General features: G+C 45.2%; 1 protein-coding gene across 4 annotated transcripts in view; it reads right to left on the reverse strand.

Moving 5' to 3' along the window:
* The window catches only part of kdm4b (lysine (K)-specific demethylase 4B), a 594,368-nt gene that overhangs the window by 469,102 nt on the left and 105,958 nt on the right, over nucleotides 1-19,308 (reverse strand). For all 4 annotated transcript variants that reach the window (XM_086004915.1, XM_086004916.1, XM_086004917.1 and 1 more), the window contains 4 exons: nucleotides 16,383-16,537; nucleotides 6,862-7,037; nucleotides 4,726-4,840; nucleotides 86-279 (listed from right to left, as the gene is read on the reverse strand). In XM_086004915.1, coding sequence (XP_085861041.1) covers nucleotides 86-279; nucleotides 4,726-4,840; nucleotides 6,862-7,037; nucleotides 16,383-16,523 — 626 coding nt within the window. In that variant the 5' untranslated portion in view covers nucleotides 16,524-16,537. The remainder of the gene's footprint in view (nucleotides 1-85; nucleotides 280-4,725; nucleotides 4,841-6,861; nucleotides 7,038-16,382; nucleotides 16,538-19,308) is intronic.

Consider the following 19,308-nt stretch of genomic DNA (forward strand, 5'->3'; position numbering starts at 1 on the left):
TTCTTTAAGGTCAGCAGTGATTGCTGTCGCTTTAGGAAAGAACAAGTTTGCCGATTCAACTTGATCATGCAACGTCTGTACATACCAAGATTTGGGCTCCCCGAAGTGCAAGTAGTTAATGCTGTAGAGGTCCATATCTTCCGTGTGCCAGGCAAATGTGGTTTTCCACATCCCAAAGTACAGGTATGGAGTGTTCACACCTTCGATCACGATTCCACACTCCTGCTCCACCATATCCAGTAAGGTGTTGAGATTTCCGATGTTCCACTCCTCAATATTCTATAGCGAAGGGTGATAGAGAAAAAGTTATAATTAAGGGCAAGTCAACTGTCCTGGAATATTATATACATTAAAATCTCATTAATGCTCACACAGCATACATATCCTTACATAAATAAACTTGTCGTAATCCACATGCCTGTTAAAAAGCAGCTGTTAACTTTCCAAGTACCCCACTGACAACTCTAATATTCAGGTACTGCAATACTTACAGCCAAGATCTATTGTAACAAGATCATTAGGAATACTAATAGATTTGCAAGTAATAAAAACTTCACTGGCTTAAAAAAAATTACAGGCTAACAAAATTAGTCAAAGTAATAATTAAAACCAATTATTCATATCATATTTCGATGGAATATATTTACGACTGATTCAAGTTCAGGGAAAGAACAGCTGTGCTGGTGCGTGCAAGCAGTGTAGGTCTCTGCTGTGTCGAAATCTCTTAAGGATTGAACAAGAAATAATTTAAACCATCCTGAAGGGACGGCCATGAATTCAATAGGAGATCTGTCAATCTTAACAGCACACCATCTGCTTTTCAGCCAGGAAACAAGAAGGAATCCAAATCTACACCAACACAACTGCAACAGTAAACCCACAGTAACCACTCTCACCCAGGTCTACTTTAACCATACCAATTAAAATTGACATTTTGATCTGGATCAAAAAGCAATGACTTGACATTAAAAAGGGCCCGTGTCCTCTCGCAGTACAGGTCTAGATTGCATCTACAAAACCATTTCAAAAAATGTTGAAAGTGACAGATTCATCAGCACAGGTAGGCTACAAGCCAACAAATCACTTTTTATCACTGCACTTAAAGAAAAAAAAGACTTGCATTTATATAGCGCCTTTCATGACCACCGGACGTCTCAAAGCGCTTTACAGCCAAAAGTACTTTTGGAGTGCAGTCACTGTTGTAATGTGGGAAACACGGCAGCCAATTTGTGCACAGCAAGCTCCCACAAACAGCAATGTGATAATGACCAGGTAATTTGTTTTAGAGATGTTGATTGAGTGATAAATATTGGCCAGGACACCAGGGATAACTCCCCTGCTCTTCTTCGAAATAGTACCATGGGATCTTTTACATCCACCCGAGAAGACAGACGAGGCCTCGGTTTAACGTCTCATCCGAAAGATGGCACCTCCAACAGTGCAGCACTCCCTCAGTCCTGCACTGATGTGCCAGCCTAGACTTATGTGTTCAAGTCCCTGGAGTGGGATTTGAACCCACAACCTTCTGACTCAAAGGCCAGTGTGCTACCCACTGAGCCACAACTGAGACTTGTAACTTTAGCACAGCTCAGGCATGTCTAATACACACTTGGCCACTCTTGTGTGAACCTTAACTGGTTTGTTTCCTCATCACACTCTTGGTGTCAGTAGAGGGCTTACAATTGGCCTCAGTGTCTCCAGCCTAGAAAGAGAAAAATCAGCCAGGGTTCCCAGTACTTATGATTGCTATTCAGTGACCCCCCAATGCCTGAACGCATCTGTGTAAGCGCCAGTGAGGGTAGGATCAAGCTTGCTGCCAGCGCACACTATAAATTAACACACAAGGAATGACAACTTGAATGAGGAAAGGGGAGAGGAGAGGAGAAAAAGGGCACCAAAAAATTTAGAGGTAAAATAACCACTTCATACAACTGAATTCTAATAGATATGAATGCTCTATGCTCACCAAATGTGAGCAGTAGTGAGGACTTGTGAACAATGAGAACCAGCAGTAACTCAATGCTTTCAATTTTTTCTTGCTTAATTAAGAATTTGATCGAACGAGATCAATTTTATCCATTTGGTATTTGATGGCATGAAGACTAATCAGTTAGAACACATCCTTCCATCTCTCTGACCCAGGTCCAAATCAGTCCTGCCACATGAAACTACACACCCTTCTTGGATACACAGTTAAAAGGTCCAATATGACATGTGATGATATGTGGCCATAATCCAGTTCCCAGTAATGGAAGTCCACAGTCTAAAGCTGCTAGTAATACTGCAATCTTAACTCAGATCAGAGCCTTGTAGCAAACACAGAAGGAAATGGCTCACATTGAATCACAACAGCTAAGGAATTAGATGCAGCATTTAGCCTGTGTTGCATCTGACCTAAAAGTGGAGACATCACCACATGGGAGGAGGTTCATGGCGTGGGCAGTGTCAAGGGGGCAGGGGAAAAAGAATTTTAAATTGGAAAATATTAATTTTCCTATCATCATCTTCTCTCTATATAATACATAAAAAGGAAAGTATATACTAGAACAGTGGTTCTCAAACTGGGTGTCCAGAGACTTTCCGGGGGGCTGCGAAATAATGTGAACGAGAGCCATCGCTGTGATGGCGCGGGTCGGGCGCGAGCCGTTGGCCGTTATTTTGATTGTCTTCATTCGCCCAGGTGACACAGCCCAGAGCTCGCGCACTGGGGTGTTCATCGTCAGCCCTGGGGATTGGTGCACTCGCACAGCGAGACACTGGTAAGCGATCGCCGGGCGTGCACTCGGGCCAAGGCAGCTCTGCAAACGGACACGTAACCGAATTACGTGGCCTCGGACTGACTGAAAATCCAGAGAGCGGAGACAAGAGGCCCCAGTGAATGGATTTGCAGGGCTGGGGCTGAGGGAGGGTAGGAAGGAGCCACCACATCAGCCTTGTCCAAGGGCCTGGAATAACGATCAAGCCGAGCTCCGTTCACAGAGTACGGCAGCTGGGCCTGTGACTGGACCCGGACTAAAGCCGCAGTCCCAGTTACTGGCACTGTCCCGATGGCAGCAATGCCACACAGGCAGCGTCTCAGCGATATTCCAAAACAAACAGACCAATAAACGGCGATAGGGGAGGGAAAAGACCCTGAAACACTCAGCAGCTGTGCAGTGAGTCGGCGGGCGGTGGAGGGTTACACCTGAAATGGTGCCAGTGTTCCCAACAGGAGCCACCGAGCCTAATCCCACTCCAGGAAGAGCAGGGAGGCGCCATGCAGTGACGTATTCAACAGGCATGTTGCTGAACCTATAGGGAAGATGAAAGTTTTCACATCACCAATCACATCAATGTTCACTATCTCGGACAGCCCTGGCAAAATTTAATGCGAGTCCCTTTAACAGGACACTGAACTCTACATTCAGAAATGTAAATGTGCAAGGAGTTTATAGTATTATAATTTAGATGGGGGGTCCATGATTACTAATCCATTTGAAAAGGGGCCCTTCAACCAAAATAATTTGAGAACCACTGTACTAGAACAATCTATATATTAAAAATCTTGAGGGATTGCACACTTTCCTGTTCACAAACCTTATTTGCTGTTGAAAATTTTGATCACAGTTTTCAGTCAACATTTACCATTGTAAATTCCTTTGTCATCATTCTCATTCAATTTTACTATGTCAACTGTCATGACAGAGTTACAGCTTCTGACCACTAGGTGGTTCTGTGGAGCGAGTTCCAAAGTCTCCCTCCCAACTTCTTCGCCATCTTGTACATTCAAAACCAGTATTCATCAACTGGCCTTGGGTAGTTTACTAGTTGAAGTAATATATTGACACTCTCTACTTGCCCAAGGTGTGTTCGTACCTCTTTATCCACTCGGATTGGTTATGTCTGATTGCATACATCAAATATCATTTGCTGACAGGTGAATTTAATTTACAAAATGCTGAAAACACACAGCAGGCCGATGAGCGTGTCTAAGAGGACAGAAGGTTAACAATTTGGATGGAGTGCTTTCTTCAGTTTTGGGTATGGACCGCCACTCAAAAAGTTAACCCGTTCAGTTCAGATATTGCATTTCCAGCATTTTCTATTTTTATTTTTAGATTTCCATTATTTTTTTTCTCTACAATGTGCTGAAATAATTCTCAGCAGCATGGCTGTCATCTTGCGTATCTCCTATTATAGCAGATGACTCCACAAGTCGGAGATTCAAAGTGGCTACAGTATTTTTTCATTCACATAACACTTCACAGGCCTCAAATAAATTAGCAGCAACACCTTCATTCATTATATTTTGCTTTCCCCACCCATTCTGTACAGCCATGGGTCAGAAGACAGAACAGTCCTGGTCCAGCCCTGACACAGTTAACATAGGCTTCCGTGGGTAAGCTGCCACTGCTTGTCCTCACTATAGTGAGGAACACATCACTGCTGCGTGCTGTATAACATTCCTCAGAATCAAGGTGCTTATTGAATTCAGGGAAAAGTTGCATGGCACAAATCCGAATCACAATTCACACGGGACGCAAACCAGGGTGTTGCCACCTTATTTCAGGGGAGGGAGAAGGAATAACAGCCCAAGTGGCAAAGAGGAAGCAGTGCTCCAAATAAGGTGTTTCCATAGCACAATAGTTCGTAACTTGCTACACACAGGGCTAAACTCATGGGAAAACTACCAAGACTGGTTTTAAAAAGATTAGTGCTGCTCTTCAAAAGTGCATCCCAACTCACATTGTCATACAGAGAACCACTGATATCCGCTCCATAGATGGGAGACACAAATGTCAGATTCTTCCAGTATTTGCGCTCAAGGTCATCAAAATCTATATGGCGTGGAGTACAATACCTGAAAGAGAAGGGTTACAGGTTTACTTTCCATTAGCTTTTCAAAAGAAAGTTGCTCTGTGTTTAAATATTTGGGAAACTGAGGAAGGGGGAATGAATGAAACACAATAGGCACAGTACTTTTGAACATCCCAGCAAATGTTAATGGTTTATAGACGGTTCGATACATTCAGCGTCATAGAAATTACAGCACAGACAAGCCCATCGCCTGTGCCAGCGGCAACTCTTCAACTGGAACGATATACTCTAATCCCATTTTCCTATCCTTTTTGGAGTCCTCGTCAGTGGGTGAAATTTCACAATCTCCCATCCCTGTTGCTCCCCCACTATGTCCCACCTTTACCCCCTCAGGTCCAAGGAGTACAAACTTGAGCATATCTGACGGTTTAGCCATCCATCACCAGATCTGGCTTCATCATATCAAGCTCTACCAGGCTCTAGATTTCTTTGTCACAAAGACAGAGACCATACATTCAGCTGAGTAAGTTTACTTGCAGAGCATGCAAAATACAAAACTTTCTGAAAGTCCAAGTAAGCCATATCAGAGAGTTTCACTATCTGTTTTATCTGTGATATTCGCAAGTCAAGGAGTTTGGTTAAGCAGGATTTTCCCTTTCTAAATTCAGACTGGGCAATTATTAAGCTATTACTTGTAAAATTACAGATGGTGGGAGGGATTGTAAACTGGGCAGGTGGCGATGGTTGACGTAGCGGTGCAGTGTGTCGTGAGCCCAGTCGTTCGAGTGGCAGTTCAAGGTGCAGGGGTTCTAGCTGCCGCAATATTAAAAGAATCTGACAAAGCTATTACACAATACCAGTGGTCCACCAGCCCAAGAGATGCATTCTCTGTAAACTTCTAGTGTCAACACTTTCCAGGCTCAAATGGCTGTGGGTTTGAGCCCCACACCAGATCGAAACGCATAATCTGGGCTGATCCTCAAATTCAGTACCGACAGAGCAATTTATTGCCATAGGTACATTCTTTGGATGAGACATTAAACTGAAGGTCCCGTCTCCCTACTCAGTTGGATGTTAGAGATTCCATGGCACAAAGTGAACAAAGGCAACATCCCTCAGCAAACTAACACTGCTCAAAAGAGGTCATCTTGTTGTTCATCTCATTGCTGTTTGTGGGGCACCAACGTCAAAGGATTGCATCTTGTGGAACTATATCAGTGCCCAATAATTACTCTGGAGACAGCCAGTATCCCACAAAATTCCTCCTCGGTCTCCTTCAGCAATTCATGATGTATACTGACTGGCCTGGATTATTTATTAGTCTTAATTTCCACTTAACTCATCAAGCAACTCTCCAACTGAAACTCAAAATCCTGGAGTCTATGATATCAGGTGTATAACAAAAATTGGATAACAATTTAGCATTATTCTGTCTAGTTAACACTTGTATGAAATACTAATTTAATATTTTTATTTACTATTTAATTGCACAGTCATTTTTAATCTTTGAGTTCCAGCTTCCTCTCTAATAACCGTTTACTGCAATAATACGGGCAGAGTTTTCTTTATTATACTTAATGTATTTAATTTTATTCTTCTCTGGGGTGCTTCTTGCACCATAAATAGTTCTGCTAATGTGTTTGAGCAAATTCCTATAATTTTCGCAGAGCGCTCCCTTTATTTTACATAGTCCGTGCTGCGCCCCCCACCCCCACCATTTTAATTGGCCGAGTCATCCATTAGCTACTTATTTTTCTTCTGTATATACTTCGCATAATAATTTTTCAAGTGTTCCACTAACTGAGGTTTCAGCAACACTGCCCAGTTAATTTATTTTACTTCAAGCTGCAGTCCTTCAAATGTTGCCTTTTCATAATCATTGTGTGTGTCTTGGACCTTTAAATCTTACTTTGACCACCAGTCCCGCAACATTCCACTACTTAAGATTTTATTGATGCGATCCTGATCGCTTGCAAGAACAAGATCTCAATTCGAGTTTACCTCTTGCAAGCTTTTTGGCACATTAGTTTAAAAACACGCGAGGAAAGAAAGGGGTTTCCATACTTCTCACTGTTGGCCAGTTTCTTGTACTCCCCAACAGTCATGGATTTCTTCTGAATGTTGTATTGCGTGAAAAGCCCAGATTGGCCAGTCACGACCTGTTGAATTGGAGCTGGGATGGTCATATCATCAATATCTTCATATGACTTCCTTGGTTTCCACTCCTTTGGGGGAATGACCTGAAAGCATAGTGCATACATTTAGTTGAAGAAATCTGCAGTTATTTCACACCTAGGGCATGCATCAATGAGCTGTGGACTGACTGTGGGTGAAGCAGGGTTTCAAAACCCAGGCAAAGGCTACAAATACAAAGGTTATTTGGTCACAATTAAGAAAATGTCTGTGCTCTGGGAAAACAGCAAGTGGAATATTATTCAGAATTGTGTGTACCTCAACTGGCAATGTTAGCTAGGGAAAAAGATGGGCCTAATAGGACCCAAAGGGAAGTTTTCATGTCAAGGCAGAGGACACGGCTAAAATATTAAATGAATATTTTGCATCTGTCTTCACAAAGGAAGTGGATGATATGAAGGTTACACTAAAAGAGAGGGAAGTTATGGACAGGATAGTAATAGATAGAGAAGATGTACTAAAAAGATTAGCATTACTGAAAGTTGGTAAGTCACCTGGTCCAGATGAAATGCTTCCTAGGTTGCTGAAAGGAGCAAAGGTAGAAATAGCAGAGGCATTGGTCACAATCATTGGATACAGGAGTAGTGCCGGAGGACTGGAGGGTTGCTAATGTTATACCACTATTCGAGAAAGGGGAGGGATAAACCAGGAAACTACAGGCCAGTCAGCCTAACATCGGTGGTGGGGAAGTTATTGGAAACCATCAAGGACAAAATAATTTTCAAATGCCTTTCCAAATGAAAGTTTAAGGAGGGCCAGCATGGATTTGTTAAAAGCAAATTGTGTCTGATTAGCTTGACTGAATTCTTTGATGTGGTAACAGAAAAGGTTGATCAAGGTAGTGCAGTAGATGTTGTGTATATGGGCTCTCGGAAGGCATTCGACAGCAGGCTTATTACAAAGATGTAAACCCATGAAATTAAGGGGAAAGTGGTGGTATAGATACAAAACTGGCTCAGTGACAGGAAGCAAAGGGTGGTGGATGGATGTTTTTCAGACTGGGAGGTGGTTTGCAGTGGTGTTCCCCAAGGGTCAGTTTTGGGTTCATTACACTTTTCAAGTTTTATAAATGACCTAGACTCAGGTGTAGGGAAGCAACATTATAAAATTTGCAGATGATATGAAACTTGGTAAAGTAGTCATGATGAGGATAGTTATAGGCTTCAGGATGATAGACAGGATGGTGAAATGGGCAGATGGAGTTCAATACGGAGAAGTGATGCACTTTGGGAGGACCAATATGGAAAGACTGTATACTATAAATGGCACGATTTTGAAAATTGTAGATGAGCAGAAAGACCTTGGTGTCCATATACATAAATCCTTAAAAGGTGGCAGGGCAAATTACATAGAATGTACAGCACAGAAACAGGCCATTTGGCCCAACAAGTCTGTGCCGGTGTTTATGCTCCACACGAGCCTCCTCCCACCGCTCTTCATCTAACTCTATCTGCATATCCTCCTATTCCTTTCTCCCTTAAATGCATCGATGCTATTCAACTCAACTACTCCTTGTGGTAGCAAGTTCCACATTCTGTTGGAATGAAAAGGTTAAAATTTCCTTTATAGTGAAGTTTCAAAATCCCAATGTAACTCTCAATGTAGTGAATCTTTTCTGATAATGAAACATTGTGGTAACAAATAAAAGTTAATTATGAAAAGGTTTTGTTGAGCTGCGATTTATTAAATTTGTTGCTTATCTGGTATCATGGGTCTAATTACATACAAGATAAAGCCATCAGATACTCCCTATGGTAGCGAGTCCCACATTCTAACCACCCTCTGGGTAAAGAAGTTTATCCTGAATTCCCTTTTGGATTTATTAGTGACTATCTTATATTCATAGTTGATAAGGTGGTTGAAAAAGTGTATGGGTTTTATAAATAGAGGAATAGAATATAAAAGCCAAGAGATCATGCTAGAACTTTATAAATCACTGGTTAGGCCTCAGCTGGAGTATTGTGGACAATTCTGGGCCCCACACTTCAGGAAAGATATAAAGGCCTTAGAAAGGGAACAGGGGAGGTTTACCAGGATGAGGGACTTCAGTTATGAGGAGAGGTTGGAAAAGTTAGGACTGTTTTCCTTGGATCAGAGAAGGTTAAGAGGTGAACTAATAAAGGTTTTCAAGATGATGAGAGGTATTGAAAGAGAGAAGAACTATTCACTCTGGCGAGTGGGTCAATAGCTAGAGGTCACAGATTTAAAATCAATGGCAAAAGATCTAGAGAGGAGATGAGGAGAATTTCTTTCACTCAGTTGTCAGGATCTGGAACGCTCTACCTGAAAAGGTGCTGGAAGCTGATTCCATAAATAATTTTAAAAGGGAGTTGGACAGGTCCTTGAGGATCTTACAGGGTTACGGACAAAAACCGGGGATGTGGGACTAAGCACGTAGCTCTAAGAGCCAGCACAGGCAGGATGGGCCGAATAGCCCCCTGCTGTGCTGCAAGTTTCTATGATTCTATGTTACAGCAACAATTTATTCTGTGCCACCTGCAATTGCATTAGTCACCTTCCACATGCACTATATGCCATTCCTCCTACACCTTGATCCTGCTTTTCCAGCCATTTGCACGTCCTCCCCTCACCAAAAAACAAAACATTTGGGTTCATTTGTCTGCACACCAGTACAAACACACACAAAAATGTACTGAAATGTGTCAATACATTTTCATTTGCTTATACTATATTGACACATCTGTGAAGAGAGAAACAGAGTTAACGTTTCAGGTCGATGGATCTTTCGTCAGAACTGGAAAAAAGCAGGAAATGGAACAGATTTTTAAGCAAATGTAGGGGCTGGGAAAGGGGGGGAGGGGATGAAAGAACAAAAGGGAAGGTCTGTGATAGGATGGAAGGCAGGAGAGATTAAGAGACATTAAGAGATATTCAAGGCAAAAGGAGGCGGTAATGGGACAGGTTAAGAAACAAAAGGATGGCTCTAGATGAAGTTGTAGCGATTCGTGTTCATCTAGGTAGGTATTGGACGAATTGCCTACTAAATAATCGAGTTCGGCTTCAGGAGAACAATAAATAAGTTCTTTAATGCAGAAAACAGATGGAATACAGCGACGATACAGATGGATGCAGGAGAGCCAGCAGGTAGGTCTTGTCCCAGCGGGGACGCCACGAGGACCGAGTCCGCAGTCCTGTGGATAGCGTGACGACATCATCACACTCGGTCGCGTTTTCCCACGCTTGGTTGGTCACGTGACCTGCGTCGTGATGTCGACGTGTTTGCCCGCGCTTGGGCGGTCACGTGACCCGCGTCGCAACGTCGACGCGTTTACCCGGTACTGCGGCTGGCCGTTGCGGCTGAAGTCGCGGGCGCGGTAGGCCGAGCTGTGCCGGCGGCCGTTACGGGAAGCCGAGCCGGGCCAGCAGCCACCGCGCGTACGTCACGTGATGCGTGACGTGACGTCAGTGCGTTAGGACGACTCCTTAAAGGGGCAACGGCCCAAACAGATAAGTTAAAGGGGCAACGGCCCAAACAGGTAAGTTATATACATACATAGTAAAGTTAAAGGGAATTATGTACAATATAAGTAAGGGACACTCGGTAGTACTGCCACAAAGTGTAAATTGCGCTGGCAGAATGAAAGACAGCTGCCATGTGGGGGGAGAAGAAACAAAAAGACAAAGAGTCATAGAGTCATAGAGTCATAGAGTAATACAGCACGGATAGAGGCCCTTCGGCCCATCGTGTCCATGCCGGCCATCAAGCCCTGTCTAATCTAATCCCATATTCCAGCATTTGGCCCGTAGCCTTGTATGCTATGGCATTTCAAATGCTCATCCAAATGCTTCTTAAATGTTGTGAGGGTTTCTGCCTCCACAACCCTTTCAGGCAGTGAGTTCCAGACTCCAACCACCCTCTGGGTGAAAAAGTTCTTTCTCAAATCCCCTCTAAACCTCCCGCCCTTTACCTTGAATCTATGCCCCCTAGTTATTGACCCCTCTACTAAGGGGAAAAGCTCCTCAGCATCCATCCTATCTATGCCCCTCACAATTTTGTACACCTCAATCATGTCCCCCCTCAGCCTCCTCTGCTCCAAGGAAAACAAACCCAATCTGCCCAGTCTCTCTTCATAGCTGAAGCGCTCCAGCCCTGGTAACATCCTGGTGAACCTCCTCTGCACCCTCTCTAACGCGATCACATCTTTCCTGTAGTGTGGCGACCAGAACTGCACACAGTATTCCAGCTGTGGCCTAACCAGTGTTTTATACAGCTCCATCATAACCTCCTTGCTCTTATATTCTATGCCTCGGCTAATGAAGGCAAGTATCCCATATGCCTTTTTTACCACCTTATCCACCTGTTCCGCCGCCTTCAGGGATCTGTGTACCTGCACACCCAGATCCCTCTGACCCTCCGTCTTGCCTAGGGTCTTTCCCTTCATTGTGTATTCCCTTGCCTTGTTAGACCCCCCAAAGTGCATCACCTCGCACTTTTCCGGGTTAAATTCCATTTGCCACTGTTCCGCCCATCTGACCAACCCATCTATATCGTTCTGCAGACTGAGGCTACCCTCCTCGCTATTTACCACCCTACCAATTTTAGTATCATCCGCGAATTTACTGATCATACCCTTTACATTCATATCCAAGTCATTAATGTAGACCACAAACAGCAAGGGACCCAGCACCGATCCCTGTGGTACCCCACTGGCCACAGGTTTCCAGTCACAAAAACAACCTTCGACCATCACCCTCTGCCTTCTGCCACTAAGCCAGTTTTGTATCCAATGTGCCAAGGCACCCTGGATTCCATGGGCTCTTACCTTCTTGACCAGTCTCCTGTGCGGGACTTTATCGAAGGCCTTACTGAAATCCATGTATACCACATCCACTGCGTTACCCTCATCCACACACCTAGTCACCCCCTCAAAAAATTCAATCAAATTAGTCAGACATGATCTTCCCTTGACAAAGCCATGTTGACTATCCCTGATTAATCCTTGCCTCTCCAAGTGGAGACAAATTTTGTCCCTCAGGATTTTTTCCAGTAATTTTCCTACCACTGATGTTAGGCTCACTGGCCTGTAGTTCCCCGGTTTTTCCCTACTACCCTTCTTGAATAATGGTACGACATTAGCGGTTCTCCAGTCCTCTGGCACATCCCCTGTGGCCAGAGAGGTCCTGAATATATGTGTTAGAGCCCCCGCAATCTCCTCCTTTGCCTCACACAGCAGCCTGGGGTACATTTCATCCGGGCCTGGGGATTTATCCATTTTTAGGCCAGCTAAAACCGCCAATACCTCCTCCCTCTCGATGTTAATATGTTCGAGCATATCACAGTCCCCCCGCCCTATTTCTATGTCTACATCGTCCTTCTCCATAGTGAAAACAGATGCAAAAAATTCATTTAGAACCCCTCCTACATCTTCCGGCTCCACACACAGATTGCCACTTTTGTCCCTAATGGGCCCTATTTTTTCCCTAGTTATCCTTTTACCCTTAATATACTTATAAAACATCTTCGGATTTTCCTTTATTTTGCTCGCCAGTGTTATTTCATGGCCCCTCCTTGATCTCCTAATTTCTTTTTTAAGTATCCCCCTGCACTTTTTGTACTCCTCTAGGGCTTCCTCCGTCTTTAGCCTTTTGTATCTACCAAAAGCCCTCCTTTTTTTCCTAATCCATTCCCGTATATCCCCTGACATCCACGGTTCCCTGTGGTTTTTGGAACCACTCTTGACATTTATGGGAACATGTTGCCATTGTATGATCTCAATCTCCCTTCTGAAAGCCTCCCATTGCTCCGATGCGGATTTTCCTACAAGTAGCTGATCCCAGTCCATTTTGGCCAGATCCTGCCTTATCCTATTAAAATCGGCCTTCCCCCAATTTAGAACCTTTATTTCCGGCCCATCCCTGTCCTTTTCCATGACCACCTTAAATCTTACCATATTATGGTCACTATCACCAAAGTGCTCACCTACTAGCACTTTTTCCACTTGGCCGGCCACATTCCCTAGAATTAGGTCCAGTACCGCCCCCTCTCTTGTAGGACTTTCTACATGCTGGCTCAAAAAGCTCTCCTGGATGCACTTTAAGAATTCTACACCCTCTGAGCCTTTCACACTTTGACTATCCCAGTTAATATTGGGGAAGTTGAAATCCCCCATTATTATTACCCTATTATTTGCACATTTCTCTGAGATTTGCCTACATATCTGTTCCTCTATTTCCCCCTGACTGTTTGGAGGCCTATAGTACACTCCCAGCAAAGTGCTTGCCCCCTTTTTGTTTTTAAGCTCCACCCATATGGCCTCATTAGAGGACCCTGCTAATATATCATCCCTCCTTACTGCAGTAATTGACTCCTTAATTAATATTGCGACACCCCCTCCTCTTATACCTCCCCCTCTGTCTCGCCTGAAGATTCTGTACCCCGGAATATTGAGCTGCCAGTCTTGCCCCTCCCTCAACCATGTCTCCGTGATAGCAACAATATCATACTCCCATGTGTTTATCAACACCTTCAGTTCATCCACCTTATTTGCAAGACTCCTTGCATTAAAATAGATGCCATCCAGCCTTGCCCTTATATATTTGCCCTGTCTACCAAGCTGACTTGTTTTTTCCTCCATAATTGGCAGCACATCCCCCCCTATTTCAGCTTCCCTCTGTATCCCATCCCCCTGCCAAGTTAGTTTAAACCCCCCCCGACAGTGCTAGCAAACCTCCCCGCAAGGATATTTGTCCCGCTCTGGTTCAGGTGCAACCCGTCCGACTTGTACAAGTCCCACCTTTCCCAGAAGCAGGCCCAGTGATCCAGGAAAGTAAAACCCTCCCCCCTACACCAACTCTTTAGCCACGCATTCATCTGCTCTATCCTCCCATTCCTATACTTACTAGCACGTGGCACTGGGAGTAATCCAGAGATTACACCCTTTGAGGTCCTGCCCTTTAATCTGTTACCTAGCTCCCTAAATTCTTGATGCAGGACCTCATCCCTCTTTTTACCTATGTCGTTGGTACCAATGTGGATAAAAAATATATATATATGGGCCGAGGTTATGATTTGAAATTGTGGAACTCTATGTTGAGTCCAGAAGGCTGTAAAGTGCCTAATCGAAAGATGAGGTGCTGTTCCTCAAGCTTATGCTGAGCTTCTGTGGAACAGTGTAAGAGGCCGAGGACAGAGAGGTCAGAGTGGGAATGGGGCGGTGAATTAAAGTGACAGGCAACCGGAAGCTCGGGGTCCCCCTTACGGACTGAATGGAGGCGTTCCGCAAAGTGGTCACCCAATCTGAGTTTGGTCTCCCCAAAGTAGAGGAGACCACATCGTGAGCTGCGAATACAGTATACTAAATTGCAAGAAGTACAAGTAAATCGCGGTTTCACCTGGAAGGGGTGTTTGGGGCCCTGGACAGTGGGAAGGGGGGAGGTATATGGGCAGGTGTTACATCTCCTGTGCTTGTGTTGCATCATCTTCTGGTGGTAACAGCGTGTCAGCGCTCCCTCTGGCGCCGACACGCTGTCGCCGCCAGAGGGAGCGCCGACACGCTGTCGCCGCCAGAGGGAGCGCCGACACGCTGTCGCCGCCAGAGGGAGCGCCGACACGCTGTCGCCGCCAGAGGGAGCGCCGACACGCTGTCGCCGCCAGAGGGAGCGCCGACACGCTGTCGCCGCCAGAGGGAGCGCCGACACGCTGTCGCCGCCAGAGGGAGCGCCGACACGCTGTCGCCGCCAGAGGGAGCGCCGACACGCTGTCGCCGCCAGTGGGAGCGCCGACACGCTGTCGCCGCTAGAGGGAGCGCCGACACTGTCGCCGCCAGAGGGAGCGCCGACACAGTCGCCGCCACCAGACGGAGCGCCGACACAGTCGCCACCACCAGAGGGAGCGCCGACACAGTCGCCACCACCAGAGGGAGCGCCGACACAGTCGCCACCACCAGAGGGAGCGCCGACACAGTCGCCACCACCAGAGGGAGCGCCGACACAGTCGCCACCACCAGAGGGAGCACTGACACTGTCTCCTCCACCAGAGGGAGCACTGACACTGTCTCCACCAGAGGGAGCACTGACACTGTCTCCACCAGAGGGAGCACTGACACACCGTCACCACCAGAGGGAGCACTGACACACCGTCACCACCAGAGGGAGCACTGACACACCGTCACCACCAGAGGGAGCACTGACACACCGTCACCACCAGAGGGAGCACTGACACACCGTCACCACCAGAGGGAGCACCGACACACCGTCACCACCAGAGGGAGCACCGACACTGTCGCCACCAGAGGGAGCACTGACACACCGTCACCACCAGAGGGAGCACCGACACTGTCGCCACCAGAGGGAGCACTGACACACCGTCACCACCAGAGAGAGCGCCGACACTGTCGCCACCAGAGGGAGCACTGATACTGTCACCACCAGAGGGAGCACTGACACACCGTCACCACCAGAGGGAGCACTGACACACCGTCACCACCAGAGAGAGCGCCGACACTGTCGCCACCAGAGGGAGCACTGATACTGTCACCACCAGAGGGAGCACTGACACACCGTCACCACCAGAGGGAGCACTGACACACCGTCACCACCAGTTTCCCACCCTCGCGCCATATTGCCTTTTATATGCAGTTTTAATTATTAGAGTGAAGCTAATGGCATTTCAAGAATTTAAAAACCTATTGCCATTTTCTATTTTTCAGTTGTAACTACAGTTGTATAAATATATGTCAGGGTAGACTGGTGCACACAAAGTGCTGAGATACAAAATTTGTACACATGATTCCACACATCTTACCACAGAGAGGGGTGTAGTTAGGAAAGAATTTTTCATTGAACCCCAACATGGAGAACAAGTTACCTCAGCCACCCAACATCTCCCATCAACTGATTACAGAGCAGAACAGAGGCACCTGGGAAGAGGCGGATGCCTGAAGCAGCACATGATTTCCTGCTCCTCCCTCATTTCCACACAAAAACAATTGATTTCAAGACACTCGCATAAATCTCAGGGTGCACTTTTTTTTTAAGATGGGAAGACAGTCAGTCAGAACGGCAGTAAAGAGCCGAGAAGGGATCAGCAATATGAAAGTCAGTTATAATGTCACTCTAAATTACTGCAAAATATAAAGTAAAAAAGTCACAATACAGGAACCAGATAATGGAATCCTCAATTAGGGAATTCTTTTGCAATTCATTTAAAGCTATGTGTTCCTGGTAATCATGCTACAACGCCTATTCCTACTTGCACATTTCAAGCATGGCCAGGAATGGGGAGGATTGCTGTAACATTACGTCAATATTTTATTTGGCGATTCCAAAATAAGCAGTTACCAAGTATTAGGGTCAATAAGATCTGACTGAATGGGGTAGTTAAAATGGCCACCCCGGCCAGATAACTGGAATTGACTGATCAGATGCGTTACCTTTGCCAGTCCCGCCCTGTGTGCTCCCTGGGATTCAATGAACGCAATATACTTCGCGAAATCTTTGAACTCTTCCATGGTTGGACGGAAGGTCATGATCTTGCAGTTTGGATTGGGAGGACCTGGATTTTCCGATGCCATGGTAATGCTAATTCCTGGGGGGAGAAAAGGCAAAATTAATTAAAAGTTGCTGAATTTACTGACAGCAACAAAACTTGTGAATAAAGGAAACACATAGCTGATGTGATATCAATATTTAAAACTGAGAGGGGAAGGGGGAGAATTAGCAGTTTCCACCAAAAGTACTACACAGAGTATATGAAAGACCTCTAAAACAATCTTTCTATTTCATGCAATCTTTACAAACACCACTTTTTTAAAGTAGAGGTGAATAGTTTTTGTTTCAATACAAGATACATCAACATCTCAATATATACTTTGTTTTTTTCCAATTTTCATTTTTCACTCCATTCTCCCCAAAACCCAAGCTATCCTCTTTGGTTGGCAGGACTGGATGTTCATTAAATGATGCGGCACCCTCTATGGGCCTCAGCATCAGGCGTAGGTACAATTATTAGACACTCGGGGCTGGGAAAATAAATTTACATGCATAGACTGAACAGTTCATGCAGTGCAACTTCTAGCACTCATTGGCTGTGGCCCAGAAATAGGAAGCTTGCCTGTGGCCCAGAAATAGGAAGCTTGCCTGTCCTTCCAACCATGGGACATCTTGTGGCACAGTGGGAACATGAAATAAGATCAGTCTTAAAGTCAGCCCAAGAACTCGATGTCAAAGGTGTGCCTTTGTGAGAGGAGTTGAGTGTACTGAAAGAATAAGTGTCCCTTTCACTGCTTCTTGGAAACAAAAATCAGTCACTATGAATTATAACTGAGTTTCATCTTTTTTCCCATCTATTTCTGCTTAAATAATAGAATGAAACTAAGGAAACCAGTTCTGAGCAGCTACTGAGTGAACTGGTGCGATGGAGTTGAGTCTTCAGCAAAGCTAGTCATTAGCTTAGTGAGCCTGACTTTCAATTATTTCTGTTACTCCATAACCAAGAACGTTTTACACATGTATGCAAAACTGCCAAGCTGACACTCGCCTGGTGACAGGATAGGCTACACCAGCCCACTGCCACTAGAGGTCAGTGTGATGCCTTGGTAAACACAGAGATTCAAAAGTCTCTCAAATAAAGGGGAACTGGCCAGCTGGGCGGATTTCAAAACAGATCACCAAGATAGTATATCTTGCTCACTTCCTTGGTAAACAACAGTTGTCATCTTTAATCTCAGACAGAACTGGACTGCCATCGTTTAAAAATTGATTCCACTATATGCAAGATCTGTACAGTGATCAGCAAAGCAACAGCCATTCAAATTCTCTAGTTTAAGTACATCCGGCTTTTATAGATACATAGAAGATAGGAGCAGGAGTAGGCCATTCGGCCCTTCGAGCCTGCTCAGCCATTCAATGAGATCATGGCTGATCATCCAAATTCAGTACCCAGTCCCTGCCTTCTCCCCATATCCCTTGATCCCTTTAGCCTTAAGAAATATATCCAACTCTTTCTTGAATATACTTAATGAACTGGCCTCCACCGCCCTCTGTGGCAGAGAATTCCACAGGTTCACCACTCTCTGGGTGAAGAAATTCCTCCTCATTTCAGTCCTAAATGGCTTACCCCTTATCCTTAGACTATGACCCCTGGTTCTGGACTCCCCGGCCATCAGAAACATCCTTCCTGCATCTAGTCTGTCCAGGCCTGACAGAATTTTATAGGTTTCGATGAGATCCCCTCTCAATCTTCTAAACTCCAGTGACTATAAGCCCAATCGACACAATCTCTCCTCATACGTCATTCCTGCCATCCCAGGTATCAGCCTGGTGAATCTTCGCTGCACTCCTTCCATGGCAAGAACGCCCTTCCTCAGGTAAGGCGACCAAAACTGCACACAATACTCAAGGTGTGGTCTCACCAAGGCCCTGTAGAACTGCAGCAAGACATCCTTGTTCTTGTACTCGAACCCTCTTGCTACGAAGGCCAACATACCATTTGCCTTCTTAACCACCTGCTGCACCTGCATGCTTACCTTCAGCGACTGGTGTACAAGAACACCCAGGTCTCTTTGCACTTCCCCTTCTCCCAATCTAATACCATTCAAATAATAATCTGCCTTCCTGTTTTTGCCACCAAAGTGGATAACCTCACATTTATCCACATTATAGTGCATTTGCCATGTTCCTGCCCAATCACCCAACCTGTCCAAATCGTGCTGGAGTTTCACGACATCCTCCTCACAGCATATCCTCCCCCCCCCCCAGCTTTGTGTCGTCTGCAAATTTAGAGATATTACATCCAATTCCCTCGTCCAGATCATTAATATATATTGTGAACAGCTGGGGTCCTAGGACCGATCCTTGCGGTACCCCACTAGTCACTGCCTGCCACTCAGAAAATGACCCATTTATTCCAACTCTTTGCTTTCTGTCCGCCAACCAGTTCTCTATCCAAGTCAATACCTTGCCCCCAATCCCATGTGCCTTAATTTTGCACGCTAATCTCTTATGCAGGACCTTATCGAAAGGCTTCTGAAAGTCCAAATACACCACATCCACTGGTTCTCCCTTATCTATTTTACCAGTTACATCCTCAAAAAATTCCAGTAGATTAGTCAAGCATGATTTACCTTTTGTAAATCCATGTTGACTTTGTCCGATCCAGTCACTGCTTTCCAAGTGCTCTGCTATTACATCTTTTATAATGGACTCTAGCATTTTCCCCACTACCGATGTCAAGCTTACCGGTCTATAATTCCCTGCCTTTTCTCTACCACCTTTTTTGAATAGTGGGGTAATATTAGCTACCCACCAATCCATGGGTACCGTTCCAGAGTCTATCCCGTTCTGGAAGATGACCAGCAA

This window comes from Somniosus microcephalus, chromosome 13 (genome assembly GCF_052327205.1).
Source record: "Somniosus microcephalus isolate GS21.2 chromosome 13, FLI_Smic_1.0, whole genome shotgun sequence".
Classification (NCBI taxonomy): domain Eukaryota; kingdom Metazoa; phylum Chordata; class Chondrichthyes; order Squaliformes; family Somniosidae; genus Somniosus; species Somniosus microcephalus.